Source organism: Cervus canadensis, chromosome 12 (genome assembly GCF_019320065.1).
Source record: "Cervus canadensis isolate Bull #8, Minnesota chromosome 12, ASM1932006v1, whole genome shotgun sequence".
Lineage (NCBI taxonomy): Eukaryota > Metazoa > Chordata > Mammalia > Artiodactyla > Cervidae > Cervus > Cervus canadensis.
The window spans coordinates 46,362,959-46,380,737 of NC_057397.1; the positions used below are offsets into that span (position 1 = coordinate 46,362,959).

General features: G+C 37.3%; 1 protein-coding gene across 11 annotated transcripts in view; it reads left to right on the top strand.

The window, feature by feature from the left end:
* Positions 1-17,779, top strand: part of TRPS1 (transcriptional repressor GATA binding 1) — a 271,550-nt gene that overhangs the window by 44,499 nt on the left and 209,272 nt on the right. For 7 of the 11 annotated variants that reach the window (XM_043483067.1, XM_043483070.1, XM_043483073.1 and 4 more), the window contains 2 exons: positions 6,049-6,207; positions 9,536-10,464. In XM_043483067.1, coding sequence (XP_043339002.1) covers positions 6,171-6,207; positions 9,536-10,464 — 966 coding nt within the window. In that variant the 5' untranslated portion in view covers positions 6,049-6,170. The remainder of the gene's footprint in view (positions 1-6,048; positions 6,208-9,535; positions 10,465-17,779) is intronic. The other 4 variants (XM_043483077.1, XM_043483075.1, XM_043483078.1 and 1 more) reach the window with 2 other exon arrangements.

Genomic DNA, 17,779 nt, shown 5'->3' on the forward strand with positions numbered 1-17,779 from the left:
TTTAAAAAATGAGCCAAAACTTTGCCTAATACACTTGGTTAAGCAGTTATGTGAAGATGGTGAGCGTTCTTATTGAATTGTCATGGCATGCAGCCGTTAGACTCACCGTATTTTACACGCATGTTAATTTACCAAATGGATTTGCAGTGACTGACACAGATTTCTTATGGGAGGATGAGACAGCTGTTCACCAGTTACAGAGGTGGATTGAGGTAATTGAGACTTTCTTTTCAATTGAATAACAGATTGGAAAACAGACAAAGCAACATTGATATATTAAAAGTAAACTACCTTTAATATACAAAGATGTATTTTGGCAAATGCTAGGAAGGAAGTCAAAGACATTCCTACAGAGCAGAGCACTCATTATTTTTGTTACCAGTAGAAATCCAATTTACATACAAATGAAATGTCAATTTCTCTCATAACCATCTAGATAAAGAGATGCATGCATACTTTTCCAAGAACTCTTCTTTTTGAACTGAAGTGCTATGTTTGGGTCTTTGCCCTTGGACCAGTTGGAACAGTCTCAGTTTAACAAAGAAGAAAGGATAAAGTTGAGCCTGGCTCAGGCAAACATGCAAAGTCAGATTGGCCTGTTTGAATCAACAGTTGTCATTGTAGATTTTTTTTAATTGTTTTTTTTTTTTTTTCTTGGAGAGGAAAACAAAAGGAAGAATGACATATGTATGGGCAATGAATAGTAATGTTTCTTAATTTGCTTAGTGAAATTGTGATCTTATTCAAATCAGAGTTTTTAATACATTTGCCTCTCACCTGTTATGAAGGGAAAATAATGATCCTTTCTCTTTGATTTTCCTTAGTGTACACTTACTCTGTTTCAGTTTTCCCATTAATGAAGTAGGCGCATGCTTCATTTTTTTCAGGTATATCCTACAGTTTCATTTAGACTTTTAAATGTCTAAAAGTCTTTAAAGTCAAACTCCACCCCCCCAATTTTTTTTTTTTTTGGTAATTGTTTAATAGGAGTAAGTACTTACTGAAATTCTTTCTCTAAGATGTATATGGATACATGGATACTCATTTTGGCAAATATGACATTATTACTTATTTAGTTGACTATCTCCTTTTACCTAGACTAGTACATTTGAAATGAGATATTTAAAATATAGAGCACATAGCATGATGAAATAAAACCCTAATAAAATGTATTTGGGCCAGCATCAGAACTCTTTGAAATAGGATATCTAAATAGTGTGCATTTTATCTCACTAAGGCTCTGGTTAGTTCTAGTGTCCAGATGACTATTAATGGGCTTTGTGCTCTGAAGCATATGTTAATAGAAGCGATCATTATGGATTAATTTGATGTGAATTAATAAGAGATTTATTTGATGGGAGTTGTTTGAAGGTGATGACATTTAAATCTCAACAGGATTTAAGATGTCCAAAAATACCTTTAAAGATTCAGGAATAATCAATTCAGAGAGAGCAAATTAAATAGACATGGATAGCAAAGAACAGGATTTGACATTGGGTTTATGAAGTTTGAAGCAGTTTACAAAAAAAGTGACCTACCATTGAAGTAGAAACAGAAAACATTTAAACTCGAGCAATTCTTGGGTTTGCGATTGGATAAACAATGTCCTCTTGCGTTTTATAGTTCACTTAAGCGATCTGATTTTGATCTGTATATACGGAGTAGACAGGATTCAAGTTTTTTTCCTCTAAACCAATGAGCAAACACATATGTTCTTTAAAAACTGAACTTTATATGTTGTTCATATGGAAGCTATCTAGTTTGCCATGAGCCCAAGATTCGACCTTCCTTTTATTTTGCTATCATTTGCTTAATTCTTTAAATTCTTTGTGGGGGACTTTTGATCAAAAGAAACAGTGTGTTTTTCTTTTTTCTTCTTTCCTTTTAATTTTTTTCTTTAATGAAAGCTACAAGAAATGTGTAGTTAATAACTCAATACTCTTGGGCTGTTGATACAAACAAGCCTGGAAGAAATATATATTAAGGAGAAGACTATCATATCTTTTCTTTTTGTATTAAGCTTTGATTTTAAATCCTTGAGAGTTTTATGATCTGGAAAAACAAGATGTCATCTGGTATTATATATTATGATGATAAGAACTGCTACTTATAATGCAAATCATACTCAGCAGGATTAGGGATTGAGGTGAGATTACATCATCTTCTTTAATTTTCAGTTTTGTTCAGATTTTATATATATTATACACATATACTATATATACATATATATGTAAACCAAATTTCATATCATTAGTGTGTGTTCATTATATAGTGTGAAGTATATTCATCAACACTATTTTTTAACTTAAATGAACTTTTAAAAATACATACTTGGAACTTGATGCATGAAGCAGGGCACTCAAAATTGGTGCTCTGGGACAACCCAGAGAGATGGGATGGGGAGGGAGGTGGGAGTGGAGTTCAGGATGGGGGACACATGTGCACCCATGACTGATTCATGTTGACGTATGGCAAAAATAACCACAATAATTGTAATAAAAGTATTTAAAAAATTAAAAAAATACATACTTGGAACTTGGAGAGTGACACTCCGAAGTTACTTTTAATTCCCTTTCATTGCCTGTATGCATTTGCTGATTTCTCATAATATTTGTGCCTTACTTGGGAGGTAGGTACTCATTTTAGGTTTTGTTTTGAGCAAGAGAAGTTCCATATAATTTTTTCCTTACTTTTTGAAGAACATCCTTCCTCTCTTAAATTGATGACAAATATTAAAAGTGAAGTCCTCTTGCTTTGTGTGTTCAGCACATAGGTGATGCTGGATGGACAGTTGTTGAATGAATGAATGAGAGTGGAGGAAATAGAGAACAGTGAGTGGTGGGTGTCAGCCTTTATGCCACCCTTCGTTGTTGATGGCTTAATGTTTTGTAGTCTTTCAAGGAAGTTGAGTAAAGGGAAAACTAAAGTGCTTAAGCCATTAGCCAGCATCATCATAGAGTCTCAGAGGCAGAGAGCAGGTTAGAAATAATTTATTATAATTCCCTCATTATATACATAAGTAGAGAGGTTCTGCAGAGAAGGCAATGGCACCCCACTCCAGTACTCTTGCCTGGAAAATCCCATGGACGGAGGAGCCTGGTAGGCTGCAGTCCCTGGGGTCGCTAAGAGTTAGACACGACTGAGTGACTTCACTTTCACTTTTCACTTTCATGCACTGGAGAAGGAAATGGCAACCCACTCCAGTATTCTTGCCTGGAGAATCCCAGGGACGGTGGAGCCTGGTGGGCTGCTGTCTGTGGGGTGGCACAGAGTCGGACATGACTGAAGTGACTTAGCAGCAGCAGCAGAGGTTCTGAGAAAGAAAGGGGCTTGTCCTTAATTACATCAGCAGGTGATTTGAATCAGGTTCAGAAACTGGCTGTGTGATCTCTGTACCCTTCCACCTTCTTAAAGAGGTTTTGATTCTTTACTGTGTTTAGGATCAAGTTGCCACAAAGAGCATAGAGGAGTTATCTCTTACCTTCAAGGAGTTTCTTTTCTAATGGAAATAAAACTTCACTCTCATCTGAGTTGGATGGTTGTGTGATCTCAGCTCTCTTTTTAAATTACTGTGATAGTTTATTCCTGTGATAGAATAATTATTTTGATTATCTATGACAGGGTTATTTTGAGCAAGTGTATTCCATAAATATGTGTGTATATGGGCTTTCCTGGTGGCTCAGTGTTAAAGAACCTGCCTGCCAATGCAGGAGACATAAGAGACATGGGTTCAATTCCTGGGTCAGGAAGATCCCCTGGGGGGTATGGCAACCTACTCCAGTATTCTTGCCTGGAGAATCCCATGGACAGAGGACCCTGGTGGACTACAGTCCATAGGGTCCAAAGAGTTGGACATGACTGAAGTGACTTAGCATGCACGCATGTATGCATGCATGTGTGTATATGTTTAGATATTCATATAGATGGAATAAAACTAAATAATGGGCAGTTCAGAACATCTGGGTAATAGAAAACATATTCCTTTGGTTCTAAAGGTGCCATTTTGAGAACATAAGTCGCAGTCATTTATAGAAAAATATTTTTTTCCTTTTATATTTAAGCATTTTAATCAGTGAGATAAAGTATTCTATCCAGAATTCTATTTTAAGCTCTAATGCTGATTATTTCCACTGCATAAACCTGTCCAAGTAATACTGCAACACAGAAATAGTGTGGTACCCTATTGCCTTTTTATAGTAAACTCTTTCACTAAAAATGCAAAGAAAACTTTTAGATTTAAGTTTTAAGGTAGGAGGAAATAATAGAAATTGAGATTTTTTGCAAATGGAATGTCATAGCTCAGTAATAAAAGTTAATACAGAGAGAGCATTTTTAGGGAGCTAAGTTTATTTTGAACCTGCTTAACTGGACTGCAAGAAGATCCATCCAGTCCATCCTAAAGGAGATCAGTCCTGGATGTTCATTGGAAGGACTGATGTTGAAGCTGAAACTCCAATACTTTGGCCACCTCATGCGAAGAGTTGACTCATTGGAAAAGACCCTAATGCTGGGAGGGATTGGGGGCAGGAGGAGAAGGGGGCGACAGAGGATGAGATGGCTGGATGGCATCACCGACTCAATGGACATGGGTTTGGGTAGATTCTGGAACTTGGTGATGGACAGGGAGGCCTGGCGTGCTGCAGTTCATGGGGTCGCAAAGAGTCGGACACGACTGAGCGACTGACCTAAACTAAATTGAACTGTCGTGGCACATAATAGTATTCATGTGTTAGTATAGGTGGAAAATGATGTAAATGTGGGAATGCTCACTATCACCCTCCACACTCCTAGCCAGTTCCCTGGTCAGTTTTTATCTCATAATTAAATAGAGTACTGAAATTGTCACTTTTGAGCTTTGTAGTGCTCATTCAGATTCTTCAGCTTCTTTGTCCATTCACTTTTTATTCATATATTGCCCTGTTGTCTAAATGACTGTCTATAGTGGACCTACTTTGATTGTCATTTTGAAATTTCGTGGGAGTCAGTGTGAGGAATATTGCTGTATAATAGAATGAAAAAGTTTAAGAGTTGCCAAAACTGATGACTAAGGTACACTGATGTGATTATACATATATATATATATGGCTTCCTAGGTGGCACCAGTGGTAAAGAATCACTTGCCAGTGCAGAAGACTCAGGAGACACAGAGTCAGTTCTAAGGTCGGGAAGGTCCCCTGGAGGAGGGCATGGCAACCCACTCCAATATTCTTACCTAGAGAATTCCATGGGCAGAGGAGCCTGTTGGGCTCTAATCCATAGGGTTGCAGAGTCTAATACAGACTAAAGTGACTTAGCATTCACACACACACACACACACACACACACACACTACATCTGTTCAATTATGTTATGACCCTACCTCAATACTTTCATTCAGACAATAAAAATGATGATATAAGGATGGTTAAATGCTGGTTGAGTCATAGCTTTACAACCTTATTTATCAAAATGAAAATATAACACTTACAAAATGGATAAAAAGGTGACACATAACGTGTAACGTTTCTGTAACTCTTGGTAAGGTGTACCTAGGTCTGATACAGAATTCCTTATGACACTGAAATAGTTCTCTTCTCAGCCTCATGGCATACGTGCGCTGGTACTGTGAATCTGTAGGAAACTGGTCATGGGTCCCACTCCCTGTCTTAGGCTCTGACTGTGCAGCATTGGCAGGTGGGCTATGTATCTTTTCCAGAAGCAGATCCCCTCTATAATTATTAATTAAGATGTTTTATCCCCACTCCAGTATAGGTAAGTATTGTGGTTCTTAGGTTTCAGGGGGAGTTCGAGCTTAACTAATTTTGCCAACATCACAGTCAGCTGTGAGAATGACTTCCGTAATCTTTTGTATCGTGTTCCTCCTTCTCCTGCTGCTTTATTAAAACCCAGGGGAGGGAGAAAATCTTGCCCAAGCTTTGCTCCTGCTTTTATCAGGTATCTTTCAAGCAGCCTGCGGTGCTGGCATATTAATGTATTTTAGGTGTGATCCGTTCAAATATGTTTACATCATTTAGGAAGGAAAATATTTTTTTTTGTTTTGTTTTGCAGATGTACAGATCAGCTCTCAAAATGTCTTCTGTGTCTTCTGAGCATCTTCTAAGACAATTGCATTAGCCCTCCTGCTAGTTGACTAATAGAATTAATAATTGTAAAAAGCACTCTAAAGCCACATGCCTTATGAAGTCAATGCTGGGTATGATTTTACAAGTATGTGATCTATTTTTTCAAGTGAAAATGTTAACTGGAAAAATTCTTGGCACACAGTACAACGTCATGCAATCTGTTATTTGTCTTAGAGATAATAACTTGAGGGTGGGTCTAGTCTTACGGTATCTAACTTATGAGTTGCTAGGGGAGTTTCTTCCACTTAAAAGTATTGCAAATGTGCTTATATTTACATAATATGTCATTCTGAAAAATTATGGCGATATCATTCCAGTAAAAAATTATTTTTTCTCTAACTACTTCAAAGTGTAGTCAAGTAAATTAACCACCATTTTTTTAAAAGCAACTAAAAAGAACATGCCTCTTCCCTCCACAGCAAAAAAAAAAAAAAACAAAACTAAGTGACCTTTCTGATGCTTCTTTGAAGTTTTAGCAGTTTAACATTCTTTGCAATGTATATTATTAAGGGCCTTATTCAGTGACTCATATGAGTTGTAAAGCTCTGTTTTTGGGTGGAAGAAGGCACTGAAATTTGGAAGGATGATAATTTAAGCAAATCATATTTTCTCTCAATCAAGATAAATGCTTGTTGAATAGTTTTTCAACTATAACCAATTACTTTTCTTCATGATGATAATAACTCAGCAAGATCCATGTATTTTTTTGGAAAATATATTAATTTTTTCAATTATTAACACATTACTCTCTGTTCATCTCTAATAAATGTTTTATCTTAGTTCCATTGCTATGTAAGACCTCGCTGTTTTTCTCATCTCCTTGACCTTGATATGTGGGCATAAACCATTTTGGGGCTTCCTTGGTGGCTCAGTGGTAAAGTATCTGCCTGCAATGTAGGAACCATGGGCTCGATCCTTGGGTCTGGAAGATCCTCTGGAGAAGGAAATGGCAAGCCACTCCAGCATTCTTGCCTGGGAAATCCCTTGGCCAGAGGAGCCTGGTGAACCACAGTCCATGGGGTTGCAAAAGAGTTGGACATGATTTAGTGATTAAACAACAGCAACAAAATAAACCATTTTCTTTTCATTTTAATAGAAGGATAATCTTAATGAGTTGGATTATTTCATCCTCTTTTCTTCATGAATCCTGACTTTCATATAGATTTTTATCTTTTCTATGTAGTGGTATTTATGTCATTTTGGTGCATCACTGTTGGATTTTATTTATATGATGGAAGCAATGTTAAATCCAGTGGAAAAACAAACAGGAAATTCTGGCGGGAAAGGCATATGCAATCATCACATTTTTGTATGTAGGAATGGCTGATACTCTGTAAATTAGGATTTCCTTTTCTGTAGGTCAAGTTAAAACAGTATATTTTTTACTCAAACTCTTATATTTTAGGCCATAGCTTATTTCTCAAGCTTCCCTTTTATTCTCTTTTTTTCTTTCCTTCTTAGTTTTCCCTTTGTTGACTACCAGTGAAACTGCCTTCCAGTCTTCCATTCATTGGTACAAGTTCCCAAGTGCTGTCTCTTCTGACAGAAAAATAGAAGTCTCCTAAAATGTCAACATCAACAAATGAGACATTAAAATGCAAATGTTATAAATTATTTAACCAGTGTTCCATTTATTTTTAAACGATGGTTACATGGCTTAGTTAACTTTAGGAGCTAATGGTAGTGACAGCAAGGTACAGACCACACTCCATCCCCTATCCCCTTGCCAGACTGGCTTACATGGTTCATGACTATCACCTTCCCTTGAAACTGCAGCCTTTCATCCTGTAAGTAGTTGTTTTCTTTTTGGTTTATTGTTCTAAGTGAGAGAGTCTATGAATGTTAGATGACTGATGTTTCTGGCATCAAAGAAGAGCAGTGTATTCTCTTAAGTACTGTTATACTATTTGTGACATTATTCAAGAAAGTGAATTGTTACCTTCTAACCAATTCCTTATTCTATCTGGTGCGTTGTCTTGGTTCAGTGATTCATTTTATAAAAATTTTGCATAAGCAGCTTTTCACAAGCAAAGATTTACCCACATGTCCGAAGCCAGTGTGGTTTCTCAGCACTTGTGAGAAATTATACATGAGAACAACTGAAGTGTGCCGTTGATGTGGATTCTCCAGTAGAGGACATTTTGGATAATCATGTAACTCTCTCTCTTAAATCTGCCCTTGTGGTAATGTCAGCTAGTAAAGAAGGCTTGGTTTATTGGTCAGTCTACAGGTGGATTTTTCTGAGAGACAGTTGGGGTGATGGCATACAGAATTCTTTCAGTTGTTTGGTTGGAGAATTAAGGAACACAGGCCATGAACATCAGTTCTCCACAAGCCGTTGTTACTGCACTCTTTTATTGGCAGGATACAATTTGTTTCTTATCTCCTTAGAGGTAACTCCCTCCCTTAGATTTCTGATTCATTGGACTCCCCACAGTTTTATTCTGTGGACCCTAAAGGCACAGTTGGGGTAGCATGTGAAGGTGTACCATAGGCAACTGCTAACAGTTTGCCAGAATGACAGTGTCACATGGTTCAACTGAATATTTCCTTTAGTCAATTTCCTTGTGTTCCTAACGGTGGGGTTGGTATTGTTTCCACTACACTGTGTCTGGAGACCTAGGCTTAAGTGGGTCTCCATCACGCAGGATGGAGTACTGGCAAGGCCCAGCCTGGTCACTTTGATGTGTACCAGGTTCCCCTTCTTTCAGGCAAGCCCCCTCAAAAGGGGGCTTAACATAATTTATCGGTAGGGTAGAGACGAAATGTTTGTTATCCTCCATTCCTAAAAGTAAAGAGGCATTTTTCACTTTGTTTATAACATGCTCTTTCTGTCTTTTGACTCTGACGATATTTTGGTTAAAACTATATTTATATCTTGGTTGCGCAGTGTGTAACAGTATTGAGTTTCACTTTATAGTTGTTTATATACACATATACATATCATATAAATAAACACAAAACATATATTCTGTAAACATAAACAACTATATATACTCTATAAACATAACATGTGTACATATTACACATAGTATATAACATGGATAAATATAGACACATTTATCTGTCAACTCTAACTGAAGAAAGAAACTGAGCAAAGAGTGTAATTGGCAGGCAAGATGAACTTATAGGAAGGATAGAGCTAGTAATAATAGTTAATACCTTGATACTCATGAAACCATTTTAAAGTAATAAATGAGCCACCCTTTGTGACAAAAATAATTCTAAATGTAAATTGTTGGCTTCAGTTTCATTTTTTTGCTATTTTTAAAACTGATTTTTTTTCCTAGAGACAATTTTTTGTTCTGTGCCTTAAAAAGCCTTGAATAGAGTAAGGAAATTGTTCTCGATTAGATTACATGCCTGCAAATTTCAAATAACCCTGTATCTTCCTTTCTCTTCTGTTTTTACAGATATGGTCCGGAAAAAGAACCCCCCTCTGAGAAACATTGCTAGTGAAGGCGAGGGTCAGACCCTGGAGCCTGTCGGTACAGAAAGCAAGGGACCTGGAAAGAACAAAGAATTTTCTGCAGATCAGATGTCAGAAAATACGGATCAGAGTGATGCTGCAGAACTCAATAATAAGGAGGAACATAGCTCGCATGTCCAGGATCCATCTTCTAGCAGCAAGAAGGACTTGAAAAGCTCAGTCCTGAGTGAGAAGGCTGGCTTTAATTATGAAAGCCCCAGTAAGGGAGGAAACCTTTCCTCCTATTCACATGATGAGGTGACAGAGAGAAATATGTTGGCTTTCTCATCTCCAGCTGCTGGGGGAGTCTGTGAGCCCTTGAAGTCTCCTCAAAGAGCAGAGGCAGATGACCCTCAAGATATGGCCTGCGCCCCGTCAGGGGACTCACTGGAGATGAAGGAAGACCAGAAGATGTCACCGAAGGCTACGGAGGAAACAGGGCCAGCGCAGAGTGGTCAAGCCAATTGCCAAGGCTCAAGCCCAGTTTCAGCGGCCTCAAAAAACCCACAAGTGCCTTCAGATGGGGGTGTCAGACTGAATAAATCGAAAACCGATGTACTGGTTAATGACAACCCAGACCCGGCACCTCTGTCTCCAGAGCTTCAGGACTTTAAATGCAATATCTGTGGATACGGTTACTATGGCAACGACCCCACAGATCTGATTAAGCACTTCCGAAAGTATCACTTAGGACTGCATAACCGCACCAGGCAGGATGCTGAGCTGGACAGCAAAATCTTGGCCCTTCATAACATGGTGCAGTTCAGCCATTCCAAAGACTTCCAGAAAGTCAACCGATCTGTGCTTTCTGGTGTGTTGCAGGATATCAGTTCCTCAAGGCCTGTTTTACTAAACGGGACCTATGATGTACAGGTTTGTGCTTTGTATTGTGATCTCTTTGTAAGGAAAAGTTGTCAGTAATGAAATGTGAAATCCTACATGGGTGTTAAACTCAAGCTCCCAATACCAAAGGGGTAGCCTGCTTGATGAAGCAGAAGAGACAGACACATTTGTTTGATCCAAATGTGTATTCAAGAGTTATCTTTAGCCTCTCATCATGGAAACTAATCCCAACGTTTCTATTAGGCTGGGAAAAGTCTTTTCATGGAATTAGCTAGGCTTCATATTTCTGGACATATTTCATGGTAATTTGATGTTTTCAGAATCTTCCAAAAATGGCACTAATCTTTATGGTTCGACATGATAGTAATTCATGCTTTGTTCTAGTTTTAGATTATAAAAATTGGCTATAGTCTTTCCTTCAGGAAGAGTCTTTCCTTCAGGGAGAGTTTTTCCTGTGTCTTGGATGAGGATTTGATATTACACTGAACTGGCCCAGAATTGGGTCACACTGGTGGGTGCAGAGGTGTACTACTGAAAAGCAACATATTGCAAATGAAACTTTGGAAATAAAATTTTACATTGATTCAGAAAGAAGTCAATGTGATTGTAACTACTAGGGACACCAGAATGACCTTGGTGTAGACCAGTAAAGCATTCCTTTTTGTATTTAAGGAAAATGGCAATTTATGAAAGCATTTAGTAGTAATTTAGATTTCTACTTTTATTAAAAATGGCATACCTTTTTGATCTGCCCTCTCTCTTAGTTTATGGCATATGTGAGATGAAAAAAAAAAATCCACCATTTGAAATAGAATGAAATGCAGAACGGACTCTTAAGTAATGTATTCATTTCATTTTAGCAATTTTAGTATAGTTGACACTGACGATCAGCTTGAGAAAGTGTATTAGTTTCTGTTACAGTCTGTAGATTTTTATTGTATTATTAGGCCAGGGATTTCAAAACATATTAGGTTTAATATTAACCTTCTTCAGGAATGATTAGAAGTAGTACTGGAGAACTAATGAAATCACATCACACTTTATTTGACCTCCTCAATCCCTGAAAATATCAGTTATTTTTATCAACTCAGTAGTTAAAACACATTTGTTCTAGACCTGTCTTTTGACCTAGTGCCAATTAAGAAAGGCAGGCAAAGGGGTTATATAACAGGTAGTGAACATATTTTGCAATCCTCGTAAGAGGGATCAGAAGAGAAATTTCCACGTCCTTTAAAAATGTCAGAATGGCAGTCTTATCACTTTAAGGGAGATATAAAGAAGATATAAAAAATCCAGTTTCATCTTTGGAAAGCTCTCTTAAAAATTCCATCTTACTTTGTGAATTTCCACAAATAGAATGATTTCTGTGGCGCAGCAAATTAAGCCAACATAGTTATTATGCATGAAAGCTACATGCTTTGAACTGCTGTCTTATTAAAGATCATTTCACTGTCTTATGTCAGATACACTCTGCTGTCAAACTGTGATTGGAAAGCAAATACGTGTCTTAGATAAAAGGGTTAGAAGTGAATAATGTTAGTATGTGAAATGGTGTTTTACAATTAGCGAGGAATATGATGTTAATACCTGGATTTCCGGTCAGAGTTTCAGTTTGTTCACTCTGGGGACAACTTCTAAGGAAAGCTGATCCTGGCTGTCAGGAAGGCTCTGAAACCAAGATTACTAAGGGCCTATAGTTTGGAAGAATTCAGATTTTTAAACACACTTCCATTTCCCCCAAACAGTTATTTGTTAGGTTCCTAGTTATTTATAGTAAAGTTTATGTTTGGGTAGAATGAGCTGGACACTTTTCCTGGGCAGTGATTTTAGAAATAAAACAGATGTGGGAGCTATCTGAGTTTGAACTAATAGAACTAGAAATAAAACAGCTGATCCTAGACTCTGCTGTCTCCTAAATCCTTGCAGCAGCGCCCAGTAAAGAAGACAGAAATGGTAGGAGATCACATGCAAGGAGATAATCTTGTTAAAATCATTTTTTTTTTTCTCCCAAAGAGAAATAATACAGTTAAAAATAGGAAACAGCGATCTATGGAAAAAGTGGATGATCCTTTGAAAGAAATGGTTGGAGAGAGAAACCAGCCTAAAGAGAGTTAACTTTCTTCAGTTTGGGAAAAGGCCACTGAATGTACTTCAGGCCAAATGCTAATCTTGAATACTTCATACACACACCAGATGTTGATGCAGAACATGTCTGAAGATAAATAACTTATTAATATTTTTATGCTGAATAAATATCAGATAGCTTCCCTATATGCACAAATTGAATAAAAGCACATCTGAACCCCCCCCCCCCTTTTCATCCACATACTTTTGTGTCGCTGAAATGCCATTTGAGAGGTTCTTTCCTTGACACGTGAACTGTATGGAAACTAAAAGCTGTAGGAAGTAAAATGCTGACTGTAGAATTTCTTTAATGCAGTTTTGTCAGAAATTGATAGCAAATTAATGGCTTGTGTGTATTCTGATAGAAAGATGTTGGTAAATACAAGGATTACAGACAAATAGTCATTTCATTCCAGGAATTATTAACGTCAATCTGTAATTTAAGCCAGTTGAAGTAATAGATGTGCGATTCATTCATCTTTTTCAATTAGCTTTTTCTTTTTTTTTTAACATTCAGGGCAGTTGGTGGTTAATGAGAGATTTATGACATTTTAGGCCAAGAAAAAAGGAACAGAAGTCAGAAATAGAGGACTTAAGAACTCTGTGGCTTTGATCTATATTTTGGTTTGACATGGATGGTTTTAAATAATTTGAACTGACCTGAGTGCAAGCATGATATATAGGGTTGGGGGAAAAAGACATAATTGAAACAAATTTGAAGATTTTAGTTTCAAGTTCAGATTATTTGACATTTATTTGGCTTTAATAATTGAAGTTTGGACTTGTTTGTAACTGACCGTATCCACTTCTGTGTAAATTTTATTATACATCATGAAGTCAAAGAATTACAGATTTGTTTAAAAAAAAAAATGCCAAATAACAGTGTCTTTTTCTCCTTCTTAATCGAAAAATCTCCAGCCAGATAATGGAGTTTCAAAGGTTCATCATAAAATCAGGACAGGCATTTTTGAGTCTGTTGAATTCAGATCCCTCCTGCCCCCCTCCCCTCCCACACCGTGAGGTAGCATACCCAGCCCTGAAATCAGAAGAAAAATATTGATCTTTTCCAAGAAGAAACAAGGAAAGATATAATGGCTAGGTTAAGACTCATGGACTTGACCAGGATGTTATTTTCTCAATTTTTAAATTTCCCCTGCATGTTATATCGATTATTATGCTTAAGTTTTTACAAATAATGGATGCAACTTGGTGGGTAAACCCTTCATGTAATTTTTGCTACCTGTGTTCAGCCTTTGAGGCTCACCAATAATAGGAGAAGAGATTGAGTTCTTCTAAAAGTAATTACAGCCTCTTTCTTTTTAATCTTCTTTATTATGCTTATATTTAAACCATTGCTGAGTGGAGACCTGCGTTGTTAAACACGGACGTTGCTGTTTCATTGGGGCTTAATGTGCGGTGCATTAGGGTGTTTGCGTCATCTTTATGGGGGAGCTCTTAGCCCTCAGATCAGGTTATAAAAGTCGGAGTCTTGTCAAGTTGTGCTTCCCACGGGAAAGTGTTTAAGCTAGCTCAAGTTTATAAATGCTCATGATGTGTATGTTGCCTTTGCATGTTAGGAAACCTTCCCTGTTATTCTGCATTATTTAGGCCTCTAAGAAGGGAGCTACAGGATGCGCAGCTATTAAATTCATTTTAGCCCTGAATGAAATTTTTAAGGTTAGCGGAAGTATCTCAGTGACTGTCTTGTGTTTGAGCTAGGAGCACTATGTTTCTGTTTTATAAATACATATTTAGCAGAGTTGCATAATATGTCATGTTAGAAGCAAGAAGAACAGATTTTCAAGCTAGGAAGTCATCTTTTGTATTTGTATTTTCAACGTATTTAACTCTATGAGCTTTATAGATTCTTAACATGTTCCCATACTCTCCTTTGAACAGGGGATTACAGTTTGGTCTGGGAAAAAAGAGAAAAATCCAGAGAACATTCGTCTCATTTTGGTCGATTTTGACTTTTCTTGAATTTTAACCTCCAAATATTTATTTATTTGCCTTCTGTTTCCTTTGATTTGGAGCAAGAGGGAAGTTGTGGCGCTTAGGAGGTTCTCTTGCTTTGTTTCTCTGAGTTGAGGACAATTGCATTTTAAAAAAACTGGTGAATGAGACTTGAGTCACTTCAGACTCTCTCTAGAGTACAGAGTGTTTGGTCTGTGAAGCCATACTTATTTTTCAGGACTGTGTCTCTTTAACAAGTAATAAAGTGTGCAAAATAAAACATATGCTCAGCCTAAGGCTGTAAAAGGAAAGCAAAGTTCTGGCATTTACCAGGTTATTTTCATCATGAAGATAACTGAGCTGGATAATGTAGCCACTGGGTGGAATAGAATAGTTTGACTATTTTCACTAATCTTTTTACCTGCATGATGGTTAAATCTCCATTGGGCTTTGTTACAGGAGGGTCAGCCTGATAAATGTCAATCCTTCTTGGATTTTCAGTTTATCTGCTATCGTTTGGAGAACATGTATCACTTTCTTGAATATCTGTATTTCTCTCTAGGCAGAATGTTTAGAAGAAGGAATCATGGCTATCTGTGCGTTCAATCAAATTTAGCATTATTCAACTCTTAATAAAAATTTTATCCCCAAATGGCATGTTCTGCTAGCCATATCAAGTCAGCAGATTATTCAATGTTTTTGTTTCTTGGGTCATTGTAATTACAGCATACACACAGCTGTTGGAGACACAGATACATATGGAGTGTACTAACCCCAGGAAAGTTGGGAGAAGGAGAGCGGTTCTCTTTCATTTTCTGATTTCCTTTATGGAGTCTGTTTCTGAGAACCATTAGCCCGTAGACCTCTTGAATTCTTCATGATGGGATTCTAAAGCTTAAAGTCAATGTTAAGCATGTTCAGAATATCAAAGAAGACCTTGTTTAATTTTAATTGAAAATCAAATGTAAAATTTTTCTGTATTACTTTAAATTTGACCAATCCTTCTTTTATTTTTTTTGCTTATATAATCAAAATTACGTGTATGTCCTGTTTTTTACCCCAATTTTGGATTCAGTCCTAATAATAGCTAGCATTTATTAAGGGTTTCTCGTATGTGCATAGAGACCTAAGCTCTGTACATGTATTAATTAACTCATCTTCATAAAAAGCCTTGAAGTTGACACTACCATTATATCCATTTTAGAAAAGGAGGGAGTAAGCATAGAGGAAAGTAACCCGCCCAAGTTCACAGAGTTGTGGAAGTGGGTCAGTGGGATGTAAACCAGGGTAAATAGGCTACAAAAAACTGTCTTCACAACCACTATGATATAAGGCCTTCTCAATTGTAAGACTGAGTTTACTCCAACTAGAAAAGCAAATAGGCCAAGGGAGGAGATATAAGATGGTACACCAGGTCTGTTTGATGCATATTCTCTGAGTCACATTGAGTTTGGGGACTTCAGCGATTTTGCGGGCCTTTGAATTTGGGGACTTTGTGATGGTCTTTTATCCAGTCTCTGTAGTGTGATGCTGCTTTATTTGAACCTACTAGCTTATAGTTGAAATCATTGAAAAGATAATGAGTTTTGCGGATATGTCTTTTTTTCAATTACGGTGATTCATTTTCACTGGTACTTTGGCTACAGAAGATACTTCTGATAGAGTGCATAAGGGCCAAATTTTGATTTCATCAATTAAGGATTCAGTCTTTTATCCCCATATTTAGGGACACTTTGTCCATGTATTTGATTTACTTCATATTCCCCTTGTTTGAAGGACTTTTTTTTAGGAATTTATGAGTTAATAGATGATCTCAGAGTTGTATTCCCCTCTTCTGGTTATGAGGCACAATTTAGGTTGGTTTTTCTATGAAGATTCAGTGTTAAGCAGATGCACCTAGTTTCCATATGTTTTTAAAGTTGTGTAATTAGATTTTATTCTTTGCCTACAAGTAAGTATAGGAATGGGTGTGGAGGCAGAGACGCTCAGAGTGCCCTTAGCATGTCTAATTTGTGTCATTCCCCATCACGTGCTCAGAGCTGTGTGAAGTGTCTGGATCCTAAAAGCAAAGTAAGTTGGGGCTACCATGAGGAACTTAGGAATTCTACTTGTCCAGCATTGCTCCTTTAATAGTTAGATGACCTGTTGATATCAAAGAGCACATGCATTCTTTCATGGGTCCAGTAACATATTGGGAATCTTACAATAAACAGTAGCTTATTCTAAGACCTGTTTTTCCAGCCGATGGGCAGGTAGCTCCACCTCAGTATTCCATCTGGCATCTCAAAGTCAACACATGTAGAAGTAAAGTTGTTAGCTCCTTCCCTGAAACAACTTTGTGTTCCTCTTTTTTTCTAGGTTCCTATTTTCAAGTCAGTCAGGCTGGAAATGTCAGTTGCCTTGGATGTCTTCCTGATTTGTATCTCTCCAAACAATGGAACGATTTGTCCTGTCTTTCTTCTTTATTCCTTCCCCAGCTCCACCCTTAATGTTTTCTTAGCATATTCTTAATGGTTTCTTTGCTTATTTTCTTTCTCATTCTGTTTCCTTCTGTTCTTTTCCCTTCTCAACTCCTACCTCCTTCTCTCCTCTCCTTTTCCTGTTTCTTTCTGTTCTTTTTCCTCTTTCCTTCCTCTTTCTCTGTCCTTCCTTTCCTCCATCTCTTCTCATACCCTTCCTTCTCCCCTCCCTCCCTTCCTTCCTTTCTTTAATCTTTAAAAATTCCACTTGTCAGTCTTCCTGTGTTTTGTAGAGTCTAAAAAACTAGATTATTTAAATTACACTTGCATAATTAAATTTTCTATAACTTTTTATTAAACATTATTTTAAGTATACTCGTATAATTCAATGTAAACTCTCCATCAAGACATCACTTTTCCAAATTCTCTCTCACCCCCAAAATTCCTCCATGTTTCCTGAGAGCAGCCTGCACTGTATCATCCTCGTTTATGTTTTACTCATTTTGTTTCCTGCATCTGAAAAGCCTTTCTGAGATCACCACCTTTGAGTCTCGCCCCAAATGCCAGCTCATCTGTCCACAGCTCAGTTGTCACCTCCTTTCAGAAACCTTTGCAGACCAGTCAGGGTTAGTTAGGTGCTTTTCCTCTGTGTGATCACGGAACTTGGTACATCTCTGAGCAGAAAGTACATATTCCACTGTTGTCATTTATTTAGCTGGAACTTTCTGCACTGAAATGCAGACATGTTGGGGGTTTGGGATTTTGTCATTTCTTTGAGTCTTTTCAGCACTTGGCATGTAGTAGGCATG